Source organism: Diaporthe amygdali (assembly GCF_026229845.1).
Source record: "Diaporthe amygdali strain CAA958 chromosome Unknown NODE_14_length_1008325_cov_65_372321, whole genome shotgun sequence".
Lineage (NCBI taxonomy): Eukaryota > Fungi > Ascomycota > Sordariomycetes > Diaporthales > Diaporthaceae > Diaporthe > Diaporthe amygdali.
Window position 1 is genome coordinate 692517 of NW_026517034.1, and position 26058 is coordinate 718574.

Consider the following 26058-nt stretch of genomic DNA (forward strand, 5'->3'; position numbering starts at 1 on the left):
ACGGGGGCAACGTCAACGATTCAACAGAGACATGGGCACGGCGCAAGGAGGCATCAATCATCTTGGGCACGGTTAATGGTCCAAGGTCAAGCTGTGGCAACAGCTTTCATTAACCGCGGGGGCGCGGACCGAAAAAAGAAAAGCTTTAGATCTCGTGGTCTGGCGCAACTGACAATCAGAGTGTCAAAGCGGAAGGGGAAAAGTCGAGAAAGACAAAGCGGCGGGCACCTTTGGAGTGGATTCCCAGGCGATGAGTTAAGCGAGCATATCCAGATATCAAGGGTTGGACGTTCTATATTGTGACTAAATAATAGCTATTGTGAACAAGAAGGAGACTGCCTGTCTGTAGTCTCCCTTGGTGCCAACAACCCATTTATAAGATAATTATCTGCCCTCAGCGTCACAATGAGCATTGTTGCTTCGCATACAGCCACACGACTGTTCCATGAATCGAGCCCACGCTGCGTGAGAGAGAAAGAGAGAGAGTGTGTATGTGTTCGTCGTGAAATTATTATATTAAAAAAGAGAACAGTAGTAGATAGGCAAGGAAGGGGTGTGTTCTTGCTGTCCCTTCCCATGATTAGGACGGCCGGTCTTGATAGACCCGGATCCTATCCTTTGCGAGCCCGCTCGGGCCGGGCGCCGCTTGGCCTGCTGTGCGCGTGCGGATGGCCTGCAGGGCAGGGCGGCCGCGGCGGTCGGCCAGCTCCGAGTGGATGGTAACGGGGTTCCCGCTGAGGGCCTGCTGCGGCTGGAGGGCGGGCACCGGCTTGCGCTGCGGTGTCTTCAGCATCGCTGAGAACCGAACTCTCTTGGATACCGGTAGTACTTGTTGTGGTTGTTGCTGCTCTAGGTCGGGCAAGTTTGTCATCACTGGATTGTTCTCGATGGTGATTGGCGTCGCGTTGCCTTTGATGTGCACGCTGTACCGCTCCAAGGGGAGGGACGGCGGGGCCAGAAGTTCTTTCCTGGCGCTCTCCACGGAGCGGCGTGCCGCCTGTTGGCTAGCATCCAAGCCGTCTTCGATGTGGTCGTGGTCGTCCTTGCTGGCGTCCGAGCTGCGCCGTCTGGGTTGGCGGCGGCTCTTCGTCCTCTTCGTGGTGGATCTCGACCTGGAAGCGGTTGGCCGCTGTCGGCAGCAGAAGAAATATAGCCCGGCTATGAGAATGGGCAGGGCCGCGCTTCCGCCGATTGAGATCCCTAAGATGGCCTGCCTCGAAAGACCTGATGATACCCCACTGTTGCTGGCATTGTTTGCGTTGTTGTTGTTGTTGTTGTTGTTGTTACTATTATTGTTGCTGTTGTTGTTATCGCCGCCGCCACCGCTGGTGCTGCTCCCGGAATTGTTGTTGTTTGTGCCTGGATTTATATGTCAGCAATGTCGCCCGCTGGAGGACCTCATGAGGGTGTGAACATGTCCCGACTAACCGTTATTGAAGAAGCCCTCCACCTCGCCACTGGTCCACTGAACCTTTCCCAAACCTCCATCTCGATAGAACTGCTTCACGACCTCAGGAGTGTCGTAAGCCGCGGCATCATGCGCGTATCTATCAGTCCAGCGCAAATCAGTCATATCGAAGACCCCGAGACCCCGAGCCCACGGGTCCGGGTCGGCGAACTCGGCTGGGAAGCCTTTAGAAGCGTCAGCGCCGCCAATCGAGATCATCTGTCTCTTGCCAGCGCCTACTGCGACACAGTCGTGGTCGGCACGAGCGGTGGTTGCTCCGGGAGTGTCTGCCTTGGTGAAGACGAAGCCCGGGAGGGACAGCACGAATATCTCGTCAGAGACGGTGTTATCGGCGCCGAGGCCACCATATATGAAGACCTCATAGGTCTTGTTGGGTCCAGCAACTCCAACCGAGCAGAAGCGTTGGCGGCCCGTGGGAATGGTTCCGGTTGCCTGCTGTGAAAAGAATTGTTTGGTGATTGGGTCATAGAATGTGATGTTGTTGAAGTCAAGAAGGCTGGAGGCCGGATCCCCCGATGTACCACCAAGAAGTAGGATGAGCCCATTGGGGCCGAAAGGTGTAAATTCAGCCCTCGCGTTCACCAGCGTGCGGGGAATTGAAGTGTTGGTCCAGACTGACGAGGTCATTCCAAAGCTCACAAGGCCAGCCACGGCGATATCGCTTTCAACAGAGCTGTTTGACTGACTGGTGAGCAACCCGCCCATGCAGTAGCCCACGCCATCACCTTGCGTAGGGGCACACCCGACAGGGCGTGCGAGTTCGTTAAATATTCTCGGGTTTGAGGGCTGTTCCAGACTCCAGGAGCCTCCTCCATTGCCGTCGGCGGAGAACTGCCATATCTGATCGGGAGGGGGCTGACTGCCATCGGCAGCAGCTCCTCCCCAGATCCAGAACGAGTTTGTTGATTCATCAGACCATATGGCTTGGCTGTTGAGGACCGGTGCTGACTTCGGGATCACCTGGATGGGCACGGTGGAGTTGGTCCAATCTTCCCGGAGATTTATTGATAGCGTTGAGCTTACTGGTCGGAGGTGTCAGTCGTGATTCTCGACAGTGATCTGAGCATAGCAAGGCTTCATTGATTATTGTAGCTCACCTGGGCTCGGGACATTATTGCCTGTGGGCTGGTTGACCTGCGATACCTCGCCCCCGTCAATGTACACAAAGTCACCCAGGACTGTTCCCACAGCGAACGATCGGCGAACAAAGTCGGTCGAAGAAGGAGTTGTGGATCCTTGACGGCCTCGCAGAGCCGCTGCGCATGCTACCTTCGCATGTAGCCAGCAGGCTACTATCAGATATACGCTGGCCACCTCAGAGAAGCACAGGTTTCTCATGGTAGTCTCAGAGAGATTTTGGGGGCTTCAGAGCCATATTCATGGCACCGAAGCGGAAGGAGTCACAAGAGAGGAGTCAGCCTCAAAGTACAAGACAAGCGAGGAAGCAGAGACACATCCAGATTCTTGTCAGAGCAGACCACAGGGCGGAAACTCCGGGACGTAAGCTGTAAGCTGGCTGGCTATCTGACACTCGCAAGATGAAGCTTCCGCATGAGAATGAGAGACACACTCTCCCAAACCTTGAGAAAGCGGGTGGCCATTCCGAGGCCTCTCCAAGAATAATCTCGAATCGTCTGATGTCGAGGTCCACCGTCCGTGCCGCCTCATGTTTCTGCCACCCGCAGGTTCGCGAGCATAAAAAGTCGTCACTTGAGACAGTGCGGAGCATCTTCTCACGCGTGTGGGCAGCAAAGGAAGCAGATGACTAACTGCAGGCGGAAGGAGACAACGATAGAGAATAGAGAGAGGCGCCACATGCTCTGATGGATTGTCGCAAGATCCTGACCGTCGATCACGCCCGCCCTGGCGAGGAGGGGCTGCCACATACGAAAGCAGACAACGCAGGCTCACCGACACCGGTGTTGTCCAAAGGCCGTGTCCGGATAGGGCTGAATTCGGTTAGCATAACCGTCGAGGTCCGCGTGGCAGAAAGTGTATATATCTGGTATGCTGCGATGATGCTTGGTGGTTGTGGTTTCAGACAAGCTGTCAGGACCATGGTACGGTCCGTAGATCTGGATCCGGTTTGCCGGGGTCCTTCCCATCTGAGCAGCTGGACAACCGGGACGCAGCGAGGCCCTTCACGTGGATCACGCCGCATCCTACCTCACATCTGCAGCAATTTTCCGCTTTCGTGGTTTTTAGCGAGAGAGCTGAAATCGATGCTCAGCTTCGTGTGTGTGTCGATGAACCGCGCAATGGTCCAGACCCTCGTTCACGAACCCAGGCCAACATGGCACAACAACAGGCACTCACACTCAGGAGAACAAGCTGTGGGCCAAGCCCGTCAAGCTGGGCTCGAAACGAGGACCCATACATGTGAGGCCGTCCCATGCAGCCATGCGCGCCCAGTCATCTCGCCGATTTGGGAATGACGGTGAATACGCTCTTGCGGTATCCCAGTCGTGGCAAATCGTGTTTTGACATCCGGCTGCGGTGGCACACAAAGGATGTGTCTCGGAAACATTCGATCGGCCTATGCTATAGACTATGAGCTGTTACCCCTCAGTTAAAACCTATGTATGTCCTTGTTTATGTCCTGGTAGGAGGCTGAAAACCAGGTAGCATAAGTAAATAACCTTCCCACCCCCTTGGCTATAATCCGACGTCAGTCGGGTGTACCTACTCCTTCGTCACCTGGTGGAAATCAGGAGAGATGCATGAATTAGACTTCGGATCAAGTCGTCCGTAATCATTCCCTGCGTTGAAGACGAGGCTCACATACAGTACAGACAGACAGACGGACATACAGTACCCAGATCTGTCCAGGTCTGTCGAGAGCTTATCGAGACACCTGAATTAGGCCCCATTAGCTCCCGGAAGGCAAAAAAGAAGCTTCTCCACTGCCTCGCGTCCGAGAAAGCGTTGCATCTCCGAACGCACGCGGCTTGCTCAGGGCAGCAGAGCGGCAGGGCTGGGGAATGGGCATCATGGCCGACTTGGCGTGCGTAAACCCCACAAACTCCGCAATGGCAGCAGCGTAAATATGGAGAATCTGGCTGGTTGATCGAGGTTGCTGACAATTGGCAAGACATCCATTGCTCTCGGAACTCGGACAACGGAACAATTGCGGCCCAGGATGATATACTTCGTCCGCCTATGCTACGATGCCCAGTCACCACCACTTACACGAGTAGTCTACTAGTACCATCCAGGTCGTCCCAAGCCCACATCCAGACTAAGATTAGTAGTGTATCATTACGTACGTAGCATGTCACCTGTCTCACACTCTCACTGGGCAGTAGGAACACAGTCACTCATGTAAGTTCGACAACAGCCCTCGGCGCCATCTCGCCTCGCGAGCATAGAGTCATGCCCAGCTCCGACCATTGTCTGCCTTCTCCGCTCGGTGACGAGCACTCGACCTGACCCGGACCAGTCGTTGTGAAATGCAGTACACTATCACGCCCGAAGCGTTGGACATCCATTAGTCACATCCGTCCGAGGAACGGCAGGAGTAGCATTTGGCAGCACGTCGTGAAGAGCATAAAGGAGCACTGGCGTAAGGGTTGGCGGTGGAATTGAAGACCACCACCAGCTCGACTACACTGGGCTGCAGATGATTCTGTCAAGACTAGTAGCGAGACATACTCTTAGAAGTAATTCATCCCTTAACCTGCGAAGAACAATCACTATGGCAACGGCTCAGAAGATTCTCATCAGCCCTCAGAACACCGGCTTGTTAGGGGTTAAGCAGACAGACGAAGCTGCTAATAAAGCCAGCCAACTACTTCAAAAGGACTTGGAGTCATTCCATGTCTTCTTCAACCAGGACGGTTTTCACAACCATCTAGTCCACCACATCCTGACCCTCTACGGCACCGGGGCCGACCCAGCAGCCCTGCAGCAAGGCTTCGATGGCAACACAGGCTACCAGCGGCCGGTTCAGCCCAACCATGACCGCGTCATTGAAGATCTCCAGACGTGGTCGCACGCGAGCAAGTATGTAGGCAAGGAGCAGTACTACCCAGACTTCCTCGCCTTCTTCCAGCGAGAAATCGACAGCAAGGGCTGGGAGGCCGTGCTGGCCGAGTACCTCTTCACCGGCACAGAGGCAGCCGACGACCTGCTGGTGCGGCTCTATGCCGGTGTACTCCACCCACTGATCCAGCTCATGTATGGCATGGAGTGGAATCAACCGGCCATCGTGGCCGAGGGTCTTGCACAGACATGTGTGCACAAGGACAACTTCAAGGATGAGTTGCTCGCTGCTGAGAGGAACGCCAACGACGAGTACGGCAAGACGGGCGCGAAGATGCCGACCATCGCCTCCCTGCTGAGGGAGGTGCGTGAGAACCAGAAGCTGGCCACGGCCGCGAGGTTCGAGGACGGAAATAAGATCCGCGACGGCGTCTTCGGGCGCGCGCGGGACGAGATGGTTGCGATTATGAGCAAGGTCAAGGTACGCCCGGAGGAGATCGAGGAGAAGACGGCCGAAATGTTCAACACTGCGGTGTTCATGGCCGCCGGGGCTACGTTCCACCCGCCAAAGATCAACAAGTTTGACTTTTTCCTCATGTGAGCATTACCTCAGACCTCCTTTGTCTAGGGACTTTACGGACACACAAAATAAATGAAGCTGACGAGATACGGCTAGGCATCATGCCAATTCATGCCCCATTTTCCTGACCTTCAACGCTCAGCCGTGGTTATCAGCTGAGAATAAAGCCCGCTTGTTGGAATGGAAGATTCGATACGACCTGTTCCAGTACGCGGCCAGGGGTGTCCCCAACCTGTCTCTGGATGAGATCAAGGCGTACCAGCCCAAGGCACCGACAAGCGCATCCGGAGCCGGTAAGTAGTTTTGAACTTCCGCCATATATGGAGTCAAGTGGAACGACCGGCGATGCTAACCTGTACCAGCAGAGGTCGCATTGAAGATCCACAGGATGTCCGACGACGGGCACGCCATCAAGCTGGCCAGGGCGGCCAGCATCTGTGAGCAGATCACGAAGAAATACCAAGACAAAGAGTGGGTTTTGATCAAGGGAGACGATACGTGGAAGAGGGTTCACCACCTTATCCTCGATTCACTGCAATCGCCTGGGGAGTACTGGGTGAGGAGCGCGGGCATGGACGAGGCCTGGAAGGTAAGCCATCGCCGGCTCCCAACTGTTCCGTACCGGATGACATTGCTAACGCACAGTAATTAGAACTTTCCAAATGTAAACAAGCTGTAACCTTGCGAACAGGATCTGCAGAGGAGTCCATGCGCCCAGGTCACTGTTTCGATCTATCTCATCAGGACCAGAAACAAACGTCTGAGCGTCTGACGCATGCAAGAGTCTGTGCCTGAGGAGCATTTCAACAGTCGCTACTACGGGACTTGTTTGGCTGTACGATTCCGTTATCGCTGACGCACGTGTACCCATTGTATATTATCTTTGTATCACTACATTATCACGGACACAGATTGACAGTTGGGGTATCAGTGGCCTAGTATTCATAGTTTTATAATCCTGTAGCGCCATAACTCTACTCTATTCCACGCCGATCCATTCTTCCTCAGATTCTTCCTCGTTTACAAGATCAGTAATAGTCACCCCCTCCTGACCAGCAGTCAGTAGATTTGTGCCGTTCTCGCCACCGAGCGAAAAGGTAAGCGCCTTGCCATCCTGCGAAACGTCCTTATTCTCAGCTTGACCAAGGAGATAGTCCACCATGTAGACGTTCTCGTCAGCCAACTTACGGATCTCATCCCTCATCCTCGTCACAGCCCGGTTGACGACCCGCAGTTCCATGTCGATCTTGCCTCTGTTGGCCGTTAGCCAGGCGCCGTGCTTGTCCACCAAGGCCTTGATCCAGAGCAGACAGAACTCTATGTGCGGTGACTGCTCCGTCTCGGCAGCGACGAAGCGGAGGAGTCTTGGGACGTAGACCACAGGCATCTCCTCCACGACCAACGAGATATCCTGGTACGGGATGGCTTGAAAGACTCGCTTGATCAGGCCAGCCTCGTTGAGGCGGAAAGCCATGACCAGTGCTTTGAGGTAGTCCTTCTCGTCTTCCAACACAGCCAGTGTCGCTGCCGGCGTAATCTCCATGTTCAGATCGAATGGATCGAATTGAAGAACATTGTCGAGGCTGTAAATCAACAGACCCTCGGTCGATGCTGCGCAGAATGCTGTGCCGGCTGGCGAGAAGGAGACGCCCGACACCCGCACCTCGGGCATGTTCTTCCTGGATGATGGATCTCCTCGCTTCGAGCCCGGAAGCGATTTATCAATGCGGTCTTCCCGGTCGGAGGCCTCTCCTTGGTCGTCAAGCTCACCCTGCGGGCCGGCTTCTGTCAAGAGCTTGCTGTTCAGAAATTCTTGCGTGCCTGATAATGACAGGTTGACGCTGACTGTGAACTTTTTGAGAAGCACCATTGTCGTGACCGAGTACAAGCAGATATACTTGCTGTTGCCACCTGCGAGCAGACAGGTGCCATCTGTGCTATATTTTATGCTGTTGTATGCCTTGGTCCCAGCTACGTTGGCGGCTGTTCTCCGGTCACCAATTTTGCGGCCACCAGAGACATCCCGTCGGCCGTCTAGACCCGAGACTTGCAGTGCCTCTGTCACGGACCAGAAGGTCAGCTGGCCGTCCAAGGTCGATACGGCGAATTGTGTCGAGTCCGGCCTGATCGCAACGTCCAGAACATCTGCCTGCAACTGCAGCGGCTCACTTGTTTGTGTCCTGTCAAAAATGGACCATATTCTCGCTGTGCGATCCCAGCTTCCGCTGATCAGTGTGTTGCCATTTGGAGCAAACGCAAGGGACGATACAGGTCCCTCATGTCCTGCAAGCTGGTCCAAAAGCTGACCCGTCTGGACTGACCAGATGTGGATATCAAAAGAGTCGAGAGAGCCAGCGGCCACCACTTCTCCACTTGGATCCACGGCCATACATGACCATGAAAGCCTCGTAGGGGCTGTGAATGTCCTAAAGTTTCGGTATCTGATGAGATCCCAGGCTCTTATTGATCCGTCCAAGCTAGATGTGAAGAGAACGTTGCCCTTTTTTGTGAATTCGCACGCCGTAACGCCGCTGGTATGTTCCGTAAAAGTCACAATGCAAAAGCCGGATTCAATGTCCCAGACTTTGATTTTGCCATCATCTGCTGTCGTGATGATTCGTTGACCATCAGGCGAGTAGACGAGAGAGTTCATGGAATCAAAGTGGCCTTGTTGCTTTAAAATGTAGGACTCAGATTGCCACTCCCAGACCAGGAGCTGGCCCAGCTTTGAGGCCCCAAAAGCTAACCATTCTCCCGTCTTGTTGATAGTGACAAAATCGATGTCGTTTTGCGATATGCTCAGCGTGTGGATCATGTTGAAATCAGGCATCTCATATAAACCGAATATTCCGTTTGAGAAGCCCGCGACTAGGAGGTTCGAATCGGCGTGATAGGCGGCGCACTTGAGGTGAGCATTGTTCTGCATGAAGTAGTGCTTGTTGACTATTCTCCAGCGCAAATCTCTCTCCTGTTCCTCGTCGTCCATTTCATCATTGTCTTGTTTTGAAGCGACATATTTCCAATCGAAAACAGCACCGTCCTTGCTGATGGTGTATATTGTCTCTTGATCTTTCGAGAAGTAGGCGCCCACAACACCTTGCCTATGACCTGACAGGACTGTTGGTATAAAGCCTTCCTCCTGATTCAAGCTCCATATTCTTGCTGTCAAATCTTTCGAAGCGCTAAGGAAGAATCGCGAATCACTAGACCATTCGATATGCCGTACATCGTCGAAGTGACCGGTGTGTGTATGGTGTTTGACAAAGGGCGCAAACTCCAGCTCGCCGTCCGGATGCGCATCCGGGGTGGATGGAACGTGCCATACTTCGAGTTTGCGACCGAGACCGACGGCAAAGTAACGACCAGACGGGGAGAATGAGAGTGCTGTGACACCAGATTTGAAGGAAAAGTTGTATATGGCGATGCGTCGGGCGATGTTGGTCAGTATGGCCTGGCCATCTTCGTCGATCGTAAGGAGCAAATTGCCCTGGGGCGTGAGCCCTATCCTCGCAATGTTCTTTCGGTGGGCAAAAGGGAGTGTGTAAGATTTATTGCTAAAGCCATTGTCAGTGGTCGGTCACAGAGCGTAGAAATGCTTGCCCCCAAGATTCTAGGGGAGTGGCGGTACGGCATACTCAACCAGGTTGAAGACGGTCACTCGATTGCCCACGGGCGAGAACAGGTCGGTGCCATCTGGGCTGAAGACCAGATTGCCCCTGCTATAGACAGTTCCGAGAAGGTTTGAGAACTAGATATGAAGTCAGCACATGTGAGACATAACAAGGACGCTGTAGGGTTTGCGCACCTTGAAATCCGTCTTCATTTTCAGAGCATAGCCATATTCTTCGTCAACGTCTTGCGACGAATTCTCCCAAACTTCAGCGAACCTTTCAAGTTATTTGTGGGGCCCACCTTATCGTCCTCTTATCGCGTGCCTGGGGGATGGGACCCTGGTTAATTGGGCCAGCCCGTACTTGCCAACCTAAGTAAGGGGGCTCGAGCTTTCAGGGGAACACTGTCCAAACCGAAATTGCTCCCTCCCCTTCTCAACAGAGACGAATTGCTCCGTCAAACACAAGGAGGCGCATCTCAATTGCCATTTCTTGAGAGCTTCTCGATCGAACGCCATCTTTCCTCAATCCAATTCTCCATCGCAGAAGACCCAAACCGTCAAGATGTCGACCGAAAGCAGCGCCAGCCCCATAGGTAGGCATGATCAGACTTACAAGCACGCTCTACGCGGAGACAGCTTTCCGTGCTAACGCGACTGTTCTCCGGCATAGGTATCGCAAACCTGCCCAACCAGCGACACAAGATTGTTGCTAAGAGGGGTGCCGCCTTCACTATTATGGTTCGTATTGACGGCATTCAGCTTCCTGGCACAATATCCTGACTTCCTTCACAGGTCGCTGGCGAATCTGGCCTGGGCAAGACAACCTTCATCAACACCCTCTTCTCTACGACCATCAAGAACTATGCCGATCACAAGCGGAGACACCAGAAGCAAGTCGACAAGACTGTTGAGATCGAGATCACAAAGGCCGAACTGGAGGAGAAGTTCTTCAAGGGTATGTTTTGGACGAAACGCTGGAATGGCGTGCGACCTACTGACCCGACACAGTCCGCCTGACCGTCATCGACACCCCTGGCTTCGGCGACTACGTCAACAACCGCGACTCCTGGATGCCCATCATCGAGTTCCTCGACGACCAGCACGAGTCTTACATGTTGCAAGAGCAACAGCCCCGCCGAAATGACAAGATCGACCTCCGTGTCCACGCTTGCTTGTACTTCATCCGCCCTACCGGTCACACCCTGAAGCCTCTCGACATTGAGGTTATGAAGCGACTTTGCTCTCGTGTCAACTTGATCCCAGTGATTGCCAAGGCTGATACTCTCAGCCCTGCTGACCTGGCTACGTTCAAGCAACGCGTATGTCGCCCTGTGTCCCAGCACGTGTCACCATATACTGACGTTTCAATCAGATCCGAGCTGTCATCGAGGCTCAGAGCATCAAGATCTACCAGCCCCCTGTCGAGGAGGATGACGAGGCCGCCGCTCAACATGCCCGCAGCCTCATGGCTGCCATGCCGTTCGCTGTCATCGGATCCGAGAAGGATGTCAAGACCGGCGACGGCCGCATTGTGAAGGGACGACAGTACTCGTGGGGTGTTGCCGAGGTTGAGAACGAGGATCACTGCGACTTCAAGAAGCTCCGATCAATTCTCATCCGCACTCACATGCTCGACCTTATCCACACCACCGAGGAGCTTCACTACGAAGCCTACCGCGCTCAGCAGATGGAGACACGCAAGTTCGGTGAGGCTCGCCCACGGAAGCTGGACAACCCCAAGTTCAAGGAGGAGGAGGAGGCTCTCCGGAAGCGCTTCACCGAGCAAGTCAAGATCGAGGAGCAGCGGTTCAGACAATGGGAGCAGAAGCTTATTGCTGAGCGTGATCGCCTTAACAAGGATCTGGAGCAGACGCATGCCCAGATCAAGACACTGGAGCAGGAGCTGGAGCAGATGCAGGGCAGCGCGGTCCGCAGCCATGGTCGTCGTTAGGGTCACGAAGTGGCGGCTTAGATCCAACGGTCGACCTCTTGGGAACGACCAAATTCACCGTTTCGGAGTTTATGGTAGCCTGAGGGGCTGGTTTTCAACAAGGTTCACTGACACGGGGAGCTAAGAGGACGCGTTGCGAATATGCTCTGGAGCTTTGCTTGTGACTTGGAGTGCGCGTTGGCCGGCCTCGAGGAAGAGGAAATAATTTTTCCTCCGGCACGCCGTTGATTTCTTTCTTCGTTCTTCTCATGGGCTGAGAATCATTGAGGCCGAAAAACTGGGGCAGCGAGCAAGGCCGCTCATCGTGCCGTTCTGCTACCATTTCGCAACCTTACTCAGACCCAACTCCCCCCTTTTATTCCATTTCGAGATAGCCGATGTAATTCCCTTGACCTTTTCATGATACCAATTAATGAGAATGGCTGCCCCTTGAGACTCAATTGCATGGACCGAATCAAGGCACATGGACATATGATGTGATTCAATCCCATAGCGTTAAGATTATTCTCGCCCACCCACCGCCCCAAGCTCCATTTCACGGAGATGCAAGTAAAATTGAAAATGTGCCCAAACCGACCTCGGGGAAATAGATCCCATCAGCAGACGGCTGATGATCCACCGCTCTCTACACGGCATCCATCATGGCTCTTGTGAGCAATTGCTCGTTTTTGTTGCCCAATTTCGACACCTGGAGGAACACGTCCACGCCGTAGCCCCACAGGCTCTGTAATTCCAGACCCCCGGCCCAGTACTCGGCGTAAATGCGGCTGAGGGGCAAGCCCATGCCGAGGCGCAGGTTCGGCGGCCTGCTCGTCAGGGACGACAGAGAGCTCACGTAGCTCGCGGTCGCCGCGCTCGCCTTGACCTCGCTCGCGGGGGGCCGGTCGACGCGCACCTCCTGTAGAGTCGCGGCCATCCTTGGGACGTGGGTCAGGTTGGCGAGGATCTGCTGGCTCTTGGGGCCCTTGCAGAAGGACCACAGGTAGGGCAGCACGTCACGCGGTATCCCGCCGCCCTGGTCGGACACGCGGATCTCGACGTGCTTTGATGACTCGCAGATGGTCACCTCGATGGGCGGGGGCGGCCGTTTTGTATGGCCCTCCTGTATCTGCCGCTCGATCAAGGACTGGACTGAGTTTCGGAGAAGCTCCCCGATTATATATTCTATGTGGCTTAGGATGAAGGGGAAGTTGGCGTCCTGGTGGCCCGCGAGCTTGATATCGGGCAGTACGACGTCCTCGCCGTAGGCCGATCTGGCCAGATCGAGGACGGCCTGGCCGCAGCGCTGGATGACCTCGGCGGCGTTGCACTTCAGGAACACCTTTCCAACAAAATCGCTGTCGGGGACCTTGACGCCAGGGGAGAAGGAGGGTGAGTAAAAGGTCTCAGTGAGGGAGAGATGCTGCTCCGCTATCACGCGACGGGAGATCCTAGAGCGCAGGATGGCGTTCATGAACTGGTCCAGCTCCTCGGCCGGGAGCAGGTCGTCGGCGCTCACCTCCAGGATGCCCATCGCCAGCTTCGGGATCACCGACAGGTGCGCCTTGAGGGTGGTGCTGATGGCCTGGCAGAAAGAGTCATTTTCCTCGAGCGTGCGAATCTCAGGCACCCTCCTAAACTTGTCGAACGCATCGTAGTACAGCTCGTAGACGTCGTTGAAGTGACGGTTGGCAACGACACAATACGGCAGGGTCTGCATGTCCCGGATGCGATGTGCAATCCTACATTGGTCATAGCTTTAGCGAACAGGCTGGGGCCGCAACGCCGGGAAACGCAACGCAACGCAGCGCAGCATAGCGCAACGGGTTTTTGATTTGTGGTTGCTCTGGTCTGTCACGTACCTCCTCGGCAACTCTGTCCTCACATAGTTGGCAGAGCTGATCAGCCTCTGCTCGTTCAGGGAGCGGCCAAAGACCATGAGCTGGCGGAGGCTGATGGGCCTCGCCTCCTTCCCGACCCAGCTGAGGCATGGTCAGTGGAACCGATACTCTCTCTCTCTCGGTGCTGGAAAGCGTGGTAGGCTGGCGTCAGTAGACATACTCGTCAAGAGCAGAGAAAGCTCTCCATCTGTGGTGGTTGTGCACCATGCAGCGCGTCTGGTCGCGTGCCCACGCCCGTCGAGCTTGTTGTGCCAGGCGCCTGGGGCCCGATGGCCTGCAAGTTGATCTCATCCCCAAGCCTGCTGAGGCGATGGTGCCCCCCAACCTCGACATTCGAGCGATGGTTCCATGCGAATGGTAAACGTATGCTGGAGGTCGGAACCAAGGTACATGAGAAAGGGTGAGTGAGGAGAGTCAGTTGGGAGTCAGTCCAGTCTCGTCATAGCTGCTCATTCGTAAAAGAGCTCCCAGTCACTCACACTGACGGATGAGATGCCCAAGTTGGGCGATAGGTTGTTCTATTGTTATAGCAAGGTGCGGGAAAAGTGGGGAGCTTCCCGATTTCTTGTGTTACTCATTTTGCAGGGGCATTTCCTCGAGCAATTACCATACTGCTAACATGCCTGATTTATGGTATGCTACACACCGTACGGTGCTAGCAGCCAACGGTACAATATTTACCCCGCCATTGTCACAAGCCTCACGACTGCACGCATGCATTGCGTAGCCGGCTAGGTTCAGTCCTGCTGCCAACCTGGCACGTGTCAGTGGACGAAGCATATGTACGGGGTATGCTGAGTATCTCAGTAGGAAGAGACAACGCATGCAGATGGACGCCATGGCTACAGCCCCCAAGGAGTCTAGCAGGAGCAAACGGTCCGTTGCTTGAGGCTTCAGGGACCCTCTGAGCCGGTGGCCTGCTACCCCTGTCGGTACGGGCCCATGCCCAAATCAGGAACTATGTATAGGTATATTTCATGTATATTACCGTGAGAACACCTGCACCAGGTACCCGATATCGCCAGTCTTGGGTTTGCTTCAGGAGGATCAAGCTATTTGTCTAGGGGTCCTTCGTGTAGCCGAGCATGAGAATCTTCAGCAACGAACAAGAGCCTGAGCAAACGTGTGGGCCGGTGCAGTCATTGGCAGCCAGATGCATGTAGCTGACAAAGGTCAACTGTGGCACTCACTTGCTCACACACACACTCTCTCTCTCTCTCACTGTCGCTTGTCGCCCGCCAGCAACGGACGGACGTCATATCGAGGGCACAGCGGCGGGCCAGGGGGGGCGAGCTTACCTAGTCACCTAGTCTGCTCACCAGAGTACGGTAGTAGCTATCTAGACCGCCTGGCAAGTGTGAGGGCCGGTGGTAGTAGTAGTAGGAGTAGGAATTGGAGTACCAAGGGGCTTCGCCTCATTCCTCAGTCTTCACCCGGCCTTGTGGGACACCTTCAGGATGCTCTTCTGCAGCAAGCTAGTCTAAGCACTCCGCATCCACAACCCGCATTTCTTACGTACCTTGGCTTTGCCAGGCTTTGCCCATGCAGATGCTTTGCCCACCACCGCCGCCACTACAACGCATTGTCTATCTAGGCGAGACTAACAGGCGGACTGACAGATGGACAGACAGACAGACATAGTCTACTGACTGACTAAAAGACATCATCCTCCTTGCCTTGCCCTGCCTTGCCCTGCGTCGCCTCGCCTTGCCTTGCCTTGCCTTGCTCTTGTTGCCTGCCCTGCCCTGCCCCGGCTGCGACTTGCTTTGCCATCCCATCCTCATGCTTGCTCTCTCCATTTTTTTGTGCTGCACCAATATCCTGGCTTACAGTGTCTCACCTGCTCTCTCCTCGCCAACCCCAGCACCCGGGCCTATCTAAGCTAGACCAGGTATCGCATCACCCTTCTTAGGCGGTCCTGACGTCGACTGGCCACACGCGCCTTCTCCCCCGGTCGCAGCGAATCCGCCCGCGGTCCTTCGTCCTCTCCTAAAACACCACCAGCTTCTCCGAATCATCAACGACACATCGACCCTCGCTCCCTCTGTCGGTTGCAGCTGCTTCGGGCTGTCAAGAGAGCTTTCCCACGGGACTCTGCTCTCCTTGCCTCCTTCCCTGAACCTACCAGTTCGAACCGACCCTTCCAAGTCGAGCTCTGCTCGCGAATCCCAGAGATGGTGAGTCCACAACTTCACCAACATTCACCTCTCCATTCACCTCTCCGCCATATCTCCGTGACATTTTCAAGCTCGACTACTGCAACCTATCTTGGCATCTTATCCCAGCCGAGTCTACCCACCGAGTCCCCTGCCAATGCCACTCTCCACGAGGCCATGGAAGGTGTGGCGGCGCACGCGGAGCAGTCCTCCGGAGGGGAGCTCGCTGTCCCTCCGCACTCCGAGGTCGACATCCTCGACTCCATGCGTGGGCTCTCCGTCTGTCTCAGCGTCGCCGCCTTTCCCAGACGCCGTTCAGTCCCCTTCGCGTCCCACAACTCCCGTTGATCCCGAACTGCTTTGGAAGCTTCTTGATGGCACCCGTGCTGACCTGGACATTTCTCATGAGGCTTTCAACCCCGACATGCACTCTCCAAACGACATGCTCGTCGATACAGAGGAGCATATCGTCGACCCGGCAGCCAACGGTGTCGAGAAGGACAACCTCACAATCATCAACCCAGACAATTTAGAAACAGAGGCAGAGCAACTTCAAGACCTGACTAGGGCGGATGACTGTACGTGTAACGGGACAACAGGGTGTTGCGCGGGAGGGATGCTGACGCCCTGCAGATGAGGCCATAAAAGAGCTTGTCCTTATGCCATTGGTAGAAGAGCCTCGCGTGCTCGAAGATGTTGTCACCACCTGGGAAATTACAAACTGGCGGTCGCTCAACAAGAAGGAACGTGGCCCAATCTTCCAGGCTGGTGGATTCCCATGGTACGAGCATCATTGAGTCACTAGGAAATTGTGCCTTCGCAGACTAATATCGGTGTGCAGGCGGATATTGCTCTTTCCATTCGGCAACAACGTCGACCAGTGCTCTATATACCTGGAACATGGCTTCGAACCGAATGAGGTCCCTGAGGACTGGAGTTGTTGTGTGCAGTTTGCACTGGTCCTGTGGAATCCGGAGGAGCCCACGATCTTTGCTCATCACAGCGCCCACCACCGGTTCACCAAAGAGGAGAGCGATTGGGGTTTCACAAAATTCCTCGAGTCTCGTAGGATGTACGGCATCTGGGACAATGCGAATCGACCCATGATTGAGAACGATGCCGCCAACATCACCGTGTACGTCAGAATTGTCGAGGACGAAACCGGAGTGCTATGGCATAACTTCAATAACTATGATTCCAAGAAGGAGACAGGATTTGTCGGGCTCAAGAACCAGGGCGCCACATGCTATCTGAACTCTCTCCTGCAATCTCTTTACTTTACAAACGCGTTCCGCAAGGTGATGACCACCCCCCCCCCTCTCTGTAACTTGCGAGTGCTGACATTCTGAGGGAGGCCGTATATGAAATACCGACAGAACATGATGAGAGCATGACCAACAGCGCATACACCCTACAGCGTCTCTTCTACCAGCTTCAAACCTCCAACGCAGCCGTCGGCACGAATGAACTGACCAAGTCTTTTGGCTGGGAGACAAGACACATCTTCGAGCAACAGGATGTTCAAGAACTCTCACGCAAACTGATGGAGCGCATGGAGGAGAGGATGAAGGGTACAAAGGCCGAAAACATGTTGCCACAAATGTTCAGTGGCAAAATCAAGACATACATTTCTTGCATCAATGTCGACTACGAATCCAGCCGCATAGAAGATTTCTGGGACGTTCAACTAAACGTTTCCGGAAATAAGAACCTGCAGGAAAGCCTTCAGGACTACATCCAGGTTGAGAAGATGGAAGGCGAAAACCAGTATATGGCAGGTGAGCAGTACAAGCTGCAAGACGCCAACAAGGGCGTTATTTTTGTGGGCTTTCCCGACGTCCTTCACCTACAACTGAAACGTTTTGAGTACGACTACATGAGGGACACCATGACGAAAATCAACGATCGCTACGAGTTCCCTGAAGTATTCGATGCGGCTCCATATCTCTCGGAAGATGCCGACACGGCCGAACCCTGGACATACCAACTGCATGGTGTCCTTGTGCACAGTGGTGACCTGAACGCAGGTCATTACTACGCCTTTCTGAAGCCAGAAAAGGACGGTTGGTTCTACAAGTACGACGATGACAAGGTGACCAAGGCGACGATGCGAGAAGTCTTAGAAGAGAATTTTGGTGGCGAATACCGGCAGGCCACGAACAATCTCCGGAGTCCTTTGCAGAGGAAGGCACCCATTATGCGGCCTAACAGTGCCTACATGTTGGTATACATCCGCCAATCACGAGTAGACAAGATCCTTTGCCCAGTCACTGAAGGAGACATTCCCGAACATCTACGTGAGTTTCAATTCCGAATTCAGAACGAGGCATAGATATTAACTTGCAGTAGGCAACCGATTCGAAGAGGAAGCTGCCATAAGGGAAACTCGGAGGAGAGAAAGAGAGGAGCAACATCTCTACATGGGCGTCAAGGCTATTCTCCCTTCGACATTCCAGGAACACGGCAGCACGGATCTTGCGTCCTTCGACGCAAACCCTGATCTGGATCCTGCAGCGCCTAGATTCTACAGAACGCTGCGCTCGTCTACTGTCCAAGACCTCGTCAACCGCATCGCCGAGGATGTGAATGAGGATCCGAGGAAATTGCGCCTCTGGATGATGGTCAATCGTCAGAACAAGACAACGCGCCCGGATACGCCCATGATGGACACGAGAGTCACAGTTGAAGAGAGCTACAACAAGTCGACGACCCACAACAGCAATGTTCTCCGTGTCTGGGTCGAAGTCGCTGAAGAGGTCAATGCCGAAGGCGATGCTGTCTGGCCCACATACCAAAGCCAAAGCAATGGTATGGTAGTGAAGAATGACCTGATACTACTGTTCCTGAAGCATTTCGACGCTGAAGCACAGACCCTCCGTGGTGTTGGGCATGTTTACGTCAACAAGGAGAAGAAAGTTGAGGAGATTGTGCCGCTGATCTGCAAAAAGATGGGATGGGGCGAGAAACTCCCAGCCGATGACAAGGTTATGCTTTGGGAAGAGATCAAGCCAAACATGATCGAGTCCCTCCGGGCAAAACAGACGCTAAAGGCTGCTGAGCTCCAGGACGGGGATATTATTTGCTTCCAGAAGGTGACAGAGAAGAAGTCAGGACTTGAGAAGAGGCTTGGCCTCGGGGACAAGACACCCGATGAGACGTAAGTAATCGCGCCTGTCTCTATACTCAGCCTCTCGATATTAACTTGTACAGGGTGAGGAAATCGGATCGGTGCGAGGACGCTCGGGATTATTACGACTTTCTCATGTTTAAGAGGACGGTCAAGTTCCATGCTCACCCAACCCGGTGTGATCCTAACCAATTTCCCCCATTCGAGCTCGTCCTCAGCGGGAAGATTAGCTATGACCAACTGGCTGAAAAGGTTGGAAGCGCATTGAGCGTGGACCCAACACATCTCCGATTTTACACTGTGAACACCAACAGTGGGAACGTTCGGACTGCTGTGAAACGGCTGTCCACGAACCAGACCCTGCAGAGCATCCTGAACCCGTCAGGCTACTCTCAGATGAACCAGGCCCAAAGGAGCGATGCCTTGTATTTCGAAGTGCTTGACATGAGCCTGGCAGAGCTCGATACGAAGAAGAATGTTAAAATCACCTGGCTCAGCGAAGGCATCACCAAAGAGGTAGGTCGCTTTTGGCGCCCACACAGGGAGCCTCAGCTAACAAGGAGCCGCAGGACCATTTCGACATTCTCGTGCCCAAGAACGGAATTGTGGAAGACCTCATCAACGGAGTCATCAAGAAGGCACAGATTCCTGAAGAGGCCGAAGCCGGCAAGATCCGAGTCTTCGAGGTAAACAATCACAAGTTCTTCAGGGAAATGTCGCGCGAGTACCCAGTCATCAGCATCAATGAGTACACACTGCTCGTGGCTGAGCGCATGTCGCCGGAAGAAGCAGAGGCCACGGACAAGGAGTTCATCAACTGCTTCCACTTCCAAAACGAGCCGAGTCGTGTGCATGGAATGCCATTCAGATTCCTGCTCAAGGAGGTAAGTTGAGACAACCAGCGCGCCGAATTATGAATAAAAAGCTGACGTGTATTGCAGGGTGAGACATTCGCAGACACCAAGAAGCGGCTCGAGAGGCGGACTGGCCTCAAGGGCAAGAGCTTCGAAAAGATCAAGTTTGCGGTTGTAAGACGATCCGCATATTCCAAGGTTCACTATCTCCAGGATGGTAAGTATGCAGGACACCCCGATGCGTGATACGGATAGCTAACATGAGACTATAGACGAGATCATCACAGAGATCCTGTCAGGAGATGACGACGACTTCCTCGGTCTGGACCACGTGGATCGAACACGGTCTATGCGCAATGGGACAGGAGACCTGTTCCTGAAGTAGATACAGATGACAGGGAGTGAGCGAGTGCAGGGGTCGCGCTACAATAGTGTCACCCTCATCACTCATGGCGATTTTTTGTGTAGTGGAACGCGACACCGAATATGTCCTAGGCAGGGGAAAGTGGGCCATATTCCTGGCTCAACACATTATCATATACTCAGCAGGCATTCGGCGCAGGACGCGGGAGAGGGGCATTCAATACGTGGAGGGGGAGTTGGGTAACATGGATAGGCGGGCGGGAGTTGGAGCGGAGGAAGGGGACAGACAAGAGACTATTTTGCTTTACTAGCCCAGCTTGTCAAAGGCAAAGACTGGTCGAGTCGTTGCATAAACGGTATCTTTAGACCAAGCCTGTACGCGAATCACAAGACATTGAATGGCGGAATTTATCCCAAACATTGCACATTGACACTCCCATCTGTGAACTGAGTCCTGTCAACCCGCCCGGGGAAGTGGGAGGCGGATGCACGGGGGCGATCACCTTGGCTCGGCGGCTCCGAGACGGCAAATGTAACCGCGGCGATAAGGCGACCAAAATTCTTTATCGCGCCGAGCTCAAAGCATTAGTTCCCTCCTCCACCCATCCCATCGCACCATCCTAGACTGTCGACGACAACAGCTTTCACCAGCGTCGCTCATTACTTCCTGCCGCATTTCTATTTCGTGTAAATTTAATTCTACAGCTACCTCCAGCGCAAGCTGAGCCGAATCGCATCCTCTGACATCGCATCCCGAACCCCACCAGCCTGAGAAGCCGATCGCGCGACAACATCGACATCGACATCATGAGCTTTCCCGGCATGGGAGGTGGCCTACCGGGCATGGGCGGTGGCGCCGGCGGAAACGTGGATCCCAACGACCCCAACGCCGTGCAAATGGTCCGTTAAGCCCTGTCACCGGACAGAGAAGCCAGCCCTGGGTCGCGCGATATGCTGACGTGGGGAGAGAACAGGCAAAAACGATGAAGTTCATGAGCGAAATGCAGCACAACTGCCTCACAAAGACAGCCATGTCAGGCGTCGCCGGCTTCGGTCTTGGCGGCGTGTTCGGCATGTTCATGGCCTCAGTACGTCCCGGACACTCATCCCACGAGAAAGAAACCCAGCCAGCTAACAAACCGGGTGCAATCCAGATGGCCTACGACACCCCCTACCACACGGCGGCGACGGCCGGCTCGCAGCAGACGCCCATCTCGTCCCTGCCATGGCAGCAGCAGCTCAAGACAGGCTTCAAGGACATGGGGGCGCGGTCGTGGAGCTCGGCCAAGAACTTCGGCAAGGTCGGCGCGCTGTTCACGGGCATCGAGTGCGGCATCGAGGGCTTCCGCGCAAAGAACGATATGACCAACGGCGTCGCGTCGGGATGCGTCACGGGCGCCATCCTCGCGCGCAACGCTGGGCCCCAGGCCGCCGCCGTCGGCTGCGTCGGCTTCGCTGCCTTCTCTGCTGCCATCGAGGCGTGGATGAGGCAGCCTAAGGAGGAGTAGTGCGCGCTTGAATGACGGTGGGAAGCGCCCTGTTGGCGCTGAACATGCAGTGTTTGACGTCTCTGACGGCGAGACTCCTGCGAGGGGAGACGGCTGGGTGGCCCGCACGTCACTGATGGGCGTGCGCCTTTTAAAAGCAGCAGACACGAAGCCGTGGGAGTGGCTAGGTGATAGAGGCGTTTGATGCTCTCAGTGCTTCTATATGAACATGTACGCATAGCAAGGTATGAATGATTTAGGCGTACGGGCAGGGTCTGGTGGCGTTCAGGATTGGCGGTTTGATAACAGTCGATAGATACTTGGGCCATAGAGAGGGGACACACATCATCACCACTTACTCGGATTGGGGGGGGGGGGGGCCTTTGGGAAAACTCGAATGAATGAATTCATCCCATCTATTTCCGTTTGCTTGTTTGCTCACCTGCAGCCTGCGCCCGTCTTATAAACCCCCCGAAGCCACCCAGAGCAATACCGGCCCTCCTGCCGGTGCCATTCAGGTCAATTGGTTAGTTCCATGGCGATGGTTCTTCGTGCAGGAGATACTACTAGCCGCGGGATAAATTCAGAGCTCGCGGGTTCGAGCCTCCCTGGTAGTATACCGCGGAAATGACAGTTAACAGTACGCGAAGAGAGACGTAGGCGCTGGTCGCCGAACTCTTTTGCCTTTTTTTTGGGGGGGAGGGGGGGGGCCCATCACACTCGTCAATATTCAATGCGACAGGTACAAACAGTACACATGACTTGTGTCTGTGCTTTTCAACAGTGATTGGTCTTGGTTCAACATATTTTTGGCCGTGGGTGAGTTACATGTTGACTGCCCAGGTACTTCAAGGCATCTCTTGGAGCTAACCGGCCACCGCCCTAGATGCCAACAACTTATGAAGAAGGCAGCTCAGCAAAGAAGAGGGGAAGGGGTGTGAGAAGGGATTGACGAAAGAGAGCAAGACCCGAAACACCCGTCGACGAGTGTGCCTCTTCATCACAACATTGCAGCAACACACTCTTCAGCGGTTTTCTTTCCTCGTGATGTGAAGTACGAATTGAAATCTGTTTGATTTCTTTGCGGCTCACGCTGTCTAGCGGGCCTCGTCATCTCTTGCGTTTTCTAGCAAAATCTGTAAATACCCAATTACCCTTCCTTCCCCTGTATGTGTATCACTTCACTAGGTTGTGAGACGCGTCACACTTTATGAAGAATCTAAAAAAAGCGACACACTTTTCCCGCCACAAAACACCAAGCTAGGAAGAGAAGGTAAAACAGAACAGGGCCAGCATCCCGTCCGAAGAGTTGAAACAACCACCCCTCAGGACGCTGTATAAACCTGGAAAGTCCCCACCTCCCAGTATGCATTAGTGAACTCCTCCGGGTAGTTGGCCACGTAATCAGTGCAGTTTGACGGGCCTTTAAAAAAAAATCAGTTAGAACCTGCGCGTTGGAGTGGGACAACCAGGGGAGGGGACTCACAGCTGGTACCAGAATACAGGTCGCCGGCAAGATCACCACAGAGATCAATGTTCATGATGATGGACTGGTTCTTGAAGTGGTTGCCAATATTACACCCCGTGTCCGGGAAATCCGCGAGCGCGGTGCCCCATGTGCTGGGGTCGGGGGAGCCGCTCGTGATATCGGATGGAATACTGCTCCTCGCAAACTGCCACATGCGGATGCCTGCGCTCCTCCACTCGAGGGCCATGATGCCGCCACCGTTGGCATTGAACTCCTCGCCGTACGTCGAATCGGAGCCGTCCACGCCGCAGCCGGTGTTGCTCGTGCCGCTGGAGTCGCAGTTGGCGTGCGTCGACGTGCCCGTCATCTTGCGCTTGTGGTTCATGCTGCAGCCCGACGACGTGTGCAGCGTCATGGCGTTGCCGTCGTCGGCCAGGTTCGTCGCCTCCATCACGTCGATCTCGCCGTTGTCGGGCCAGTTGTTGGGGTCCGTCAGCCACAGCGCCGGCCACGTGCCGCAGCCGTAGGGCGTGTGCTTGATGTCGAACAGGTAGAGCCCGCCGTTGCCCGTGTTGTACTGCCGCTTGGATGTCGCCCGCACGCTGAACCGCCCCGTGGAGGCGTCCGGCGACGACGTCGGCCCCACGGACGTGTCCACCCGCAGCACGGCCGAGGACGTGCTGGCGTAGGTGAGGTTGAGCGACTCGGCTTGCTCGCGCGGCACGTAGTGCACGAAGCCGTTGGTCGGGTCGTAGCCCGTGTAGTAGTCGAAGTTGTCAAAGCTGTTGGCGGAGTGAAACCATTACTGTCAGTCAACCGTTGTTGTCCACCGCTGCGAATTGTCGAGCTACGAGGACACCGGCTCTTGCTGACATGGAGCCCAAGTGGTGCGCGTCCCTAGATGAAAACGGTACTGACAAATCTGAACCTGAGTACTCATCTGAGAGCGAATAGGACAGCCTCTTATAGTTGGGATAGGCATTGTTCTTCTGCAGCATGGTCACGACGATGACCACGACGACAATGATGACCACCACGATCGAGACGATAATGGCCCATGTCCTCCTGCGCCAGGTCTTGAAATCCCACCACTTGTCGCCGCGCTCATCGCCATAGTACCTCTGCGGGAGGTTCCCCGCGCCTTTCTTCATATTCAACGGCGGGAGGTCTGCGTAATCGGGAGGACTGGACCGTGTGGAATAACTCCGGGTGAGTTCCTTCTGGGAGATTTTCACACCAGCGGTCTTGTAGTCACCGTGATGCGTGTCAGACCAGCCTTTTGTTGATTCCTGAATTACAGCCAATTTGAGCTTTCCTTTGTCGTCGTCAGCACCCCATGGGCTGCCTGACTTGATATCGCCCGAAGAACGGAATTGCCCGATGTCACCCCTGCTGCCCACGTACTCCACGTGGGTGTGGCTGTCGTGTTTCGTATCGGCGAGCTTCGCGGCCTGCAGGGTTGCCACGAATTGCTGCGCCGAGTAGAGCTTCGACGGCTGGATTGGCTCGAACTCCCTTAGCGAGTTGACTGCGCCGCCGGGCTGCGGTTTAACGCTGCCGATCCGGCCCGTGGTCCGCGAGCTTGAGTGCTTTCGGGCGTGATTGTTGGGCTGGCGGATTGATGGCCAAGCTACTGGCTTGGGTCCTTTCCAATATTCGAATGGTTTGTAACCCAGATTGTTGGTTTTCACCTCATCTTGGCTGTAGAAGGAGGATGGGGGTCGTGGCATGTTTTCTATTTAGCCGCCGTGGGGCCGAGCCCGTGGAGCCCTTGTAGTGGTTGCAGGCTCTATGCAGGCTGGGGATACGAGTCTTGGACAGACAGGAGTGTAAGATGCCAGATCTGGCAGCCAGATCTGCATGCCAGTCCAAGCGAGGCGCTACTGTGACTCAATGTGGCGAGGAAGAATCAGGACTACTTGACAAGTAGTGTTCGAGATAAATGACCTCTCGGTGGGGACGTTTGAGGAGATGGAATGTATATGAAGATCATGATATGAGATAACTGGAGAGAAAGAAGAACTTACAGGCCCTTCCATATGCAAGAAGCAGGAGGTGAGGGAGGGACGGTCTCGAGATAGATATCTTTCTGATCGACGAGCGGGTCGAGCAGGTCTTCGGATGTTTGATGCCATGCCTTGCACTGCACTGCCATGCCATGCCACGTCCGTCTCGAAATGCAGATGATACCCCCACGGGGCTGTCGTTCATGTGCACCCCGGTTCTGCACGCCTTGCACAGACCTGCTGTCCTGTTCTGCCTTGCTGCATGCAAGAAAAGCTTGACTGTCTGGAAGAGCGAGCCTCAGACTTCAGATAAGCGAGACTGTGGTGTCGCATGTGGGACCGTGTTGTCCATGCGATCTTCGCTGCCAAAGGCTACCGGACGCGTAGGCTGGGGCATGCAAAAGATCAGATTATGTCCTAGTTCAGATGGTAGCTTCAATGGCACGCGGTACATGGGTCGGGAGAAGGCAGTGTTTCGGGACGAAGCGAAGTGTACGGCCCAGGCACAGGAATCAAGCTCAATACTCTGGGGCAGATCAGGTTCGTGAGCATCTGGGGCAACCCCAGACTGCTTCAGGTTCAAGCTCGTTCATGCGTTTCGCGGGACACGCTGGGGCTGTCTGACGTGATTTGATCGTGATCAGCGCCGTTGAAGAATTGTGGGTGCTCACGAATGACAGAGTGCAAGAGGCTGTCGAGAAATTTGCCGGTGAATCCGAAATTCTGTCACAGCAAGTAATAATTCAGCAATACGTCGTCGTCTCCATGATGCAAAAGAACAGATCAGAGGACATGTGGCATCAATGGAACAGGGAAATTTCAGATGCCAGCGCCCAATCGTCCTGAGGGAAGGATGGAGAAGGGGTCGAATTTCAGACGTTGACTGGTCTTGGCAACTGGCAACTGTCTGCTATGCCGCCTATGCCTGAATCGAGGGAGTTTCAGTAGTGAAAGACCCAGAACCAAGACATCGATTTCTCATCTCATATAGCCCAAGTTCCGTGCTCATCAAGCGCGAATCAGGGACGACTCCGAGATCCGTGCTTTTCAGGCGTCTCGGCGCTATATGTGACAGCGGCAGGGGCCGCGTCAATACTGCAACTCGGGGATTTTGTATGTGTTCG

General features: G+C 54.5%; 8 protein-coding genes across 8 annotated transcripts; 4 read left to right on the top strand and 4 right to left on the bottom strand.

Annotated features, from left to right (window-relative positions):
• Window positions 1-580: 580 nt before the first annotated feature.
• J7T55_003520 (kelch repeat protein) lies at window positions 581-2806 on the bottom strand (the record flags this gene model as incomplete). Its single annotated transcript, XM_053143551.1, has 3 exons — window positions 581-1359; window positions 1429-2490; window positions 2566-2806. The coding sequence occupies 3 exons, from the start codon at window positions 2804-2806 to the stop codon at window positions 581-583; spliced, it is 2082 nt and encodes a 693-aa protein (XP_052993769.1).
• A 2356-nt stretch (window positions 2807-5162) lies between these two features.
• On the top strand, window positions 5163-6708 carry J7T55_003521 (HypA protein; the record flags this gene model as incomplete). Its single annotated transcript, XM_053143552.1, has 4 exons — window positions 5163-6046; window positions 6126-6322; window positions 6395-6618; window positions 6682-6708. 4 exons carry the CDS (start codon window positions 5163-5165, stop codon window positions 6706-6708), a joined length of 1332 nt encoding a protein of 443 aa, XP_052993770.1.
• Window positions 6709-7008: 300 nt separating this feature from the next.
• On the bottom strand, window positions 7009-9852 carry J7T55_003522 (uncharacterized protein; the record flags this gene model as incomplete). The annotated part of the gene is made up of 3 exons (XM_053143553.1): window positions 7009-9583; window positions 9665-9777; window positions 9835-9852. The coding sequence occupies 3 exons, from the start codon at window positions 9850-9852 to the stop codon at window positions 7009-7011; spliced, it is 2706 nt and encodes a 901-aa protein (XP_052993771.1).
• Window positions 9853-10204: 352 nt separating this feature from the next.
• J7T55_003523 (cell division control protein 12) lies at window positions 10205-11593 on the top strand (the record flags this gene model as incomplete). Its single annotated transcript, XM_053143554.1, has 5 exons — window positions 10205-10235; window positions 10313-10380; window positions 10435-10597; window positions 10651-10961; window positions 11015-11593. 5 exons carry the CDS (start codon window positions 10205-10207, stop codon window positions 11591-11593), a joined length of 1152 nt encoding a protein of 383 aa, XP_052993772.1.
• Window positions 11594-12218: 625 nt separating this feature from the next.
• On the bottom strand, window positions 12219-13680 carry J7T55_003524 (pyruvate dehydrogenase kinase; the record flags this gene model as incomplete). The annotated part of the gene is made up of 3 exons (XM_053143556.1): window positions 12219-13314; window positions 13435-13554; window positions 13634-13680. The coding sequence occupies 3 exons, from the start codon at window positions 13678-13680 to the stop codon at window positions 12219-12221; spliced, it is 1263 nt and encodes a 420-aa protein (XP_052993773.1).
• Window positions 13681-15786: 2106 nt separating this feature from the next.
• J7T55_003525 (uncharacterized protein) lies at window positions 15787-19995 on the top strand (the record flags this gene model as incomplete). The annotated part of the gene is made up of 9 exons (XM_053143557.1): window positions 15787-16207; window positions 16263-16410; window positions 16471-16927; window positions 16984-17926; window positions 17979-18786; window positions 18840-19272; window positions 19326-19640; window positions 19698-19827; window positions 19883-19995. The coding sequence occupies 9 exons, from the start codon at window positions 15787-15789 to the stop codon at window positions 19993-19995; spliced, it is 3768 nt and encodes a 1255-aa protein (XP_052993774.1).
• Window positions 19996-20780: 785 nt separating this feature from the next.
• Window positions 20781-21481, top strand: J7T55_003526 (translocase of inner mitochondrial membrane 22; the record flags this gene model as incomplete). The annotated part of the gene is made up of 3 exons (XM_053143558.1): window positions 20781-20873; window positions 20948-21061; window positions 21128-21481. The coding sequence occupies 3 exons, from the start codon at window positions 20781-20783 to the stop codon at window positions 21479-21481; spliced, it is 561 nt and encodes a 186-aa protein (XP_052993775.1).
• A 1304-nt stretch (window positions 21482-22785) lies between these two features.
• On the bottom strand, window positions 22786-24658 carry J7T55_003527 (glycoside hydrolase family 16 protein; the record flags this gene model as incomplete). The annotated part of the gene is made up of 3 exons (XM_053143559.1): window positions 22786-22883; window positions 22947-23710; window positions 23847-24658. 3 exons carry the CDS (start codon window positions 24656-24658, stop codon window positions 22786-22788), a joined length of 1674 nt encoding a protein of 557 aa, XP_052993776.1.
• Window positions 24659-26058: the final 1400 nt, after the last annotated feature.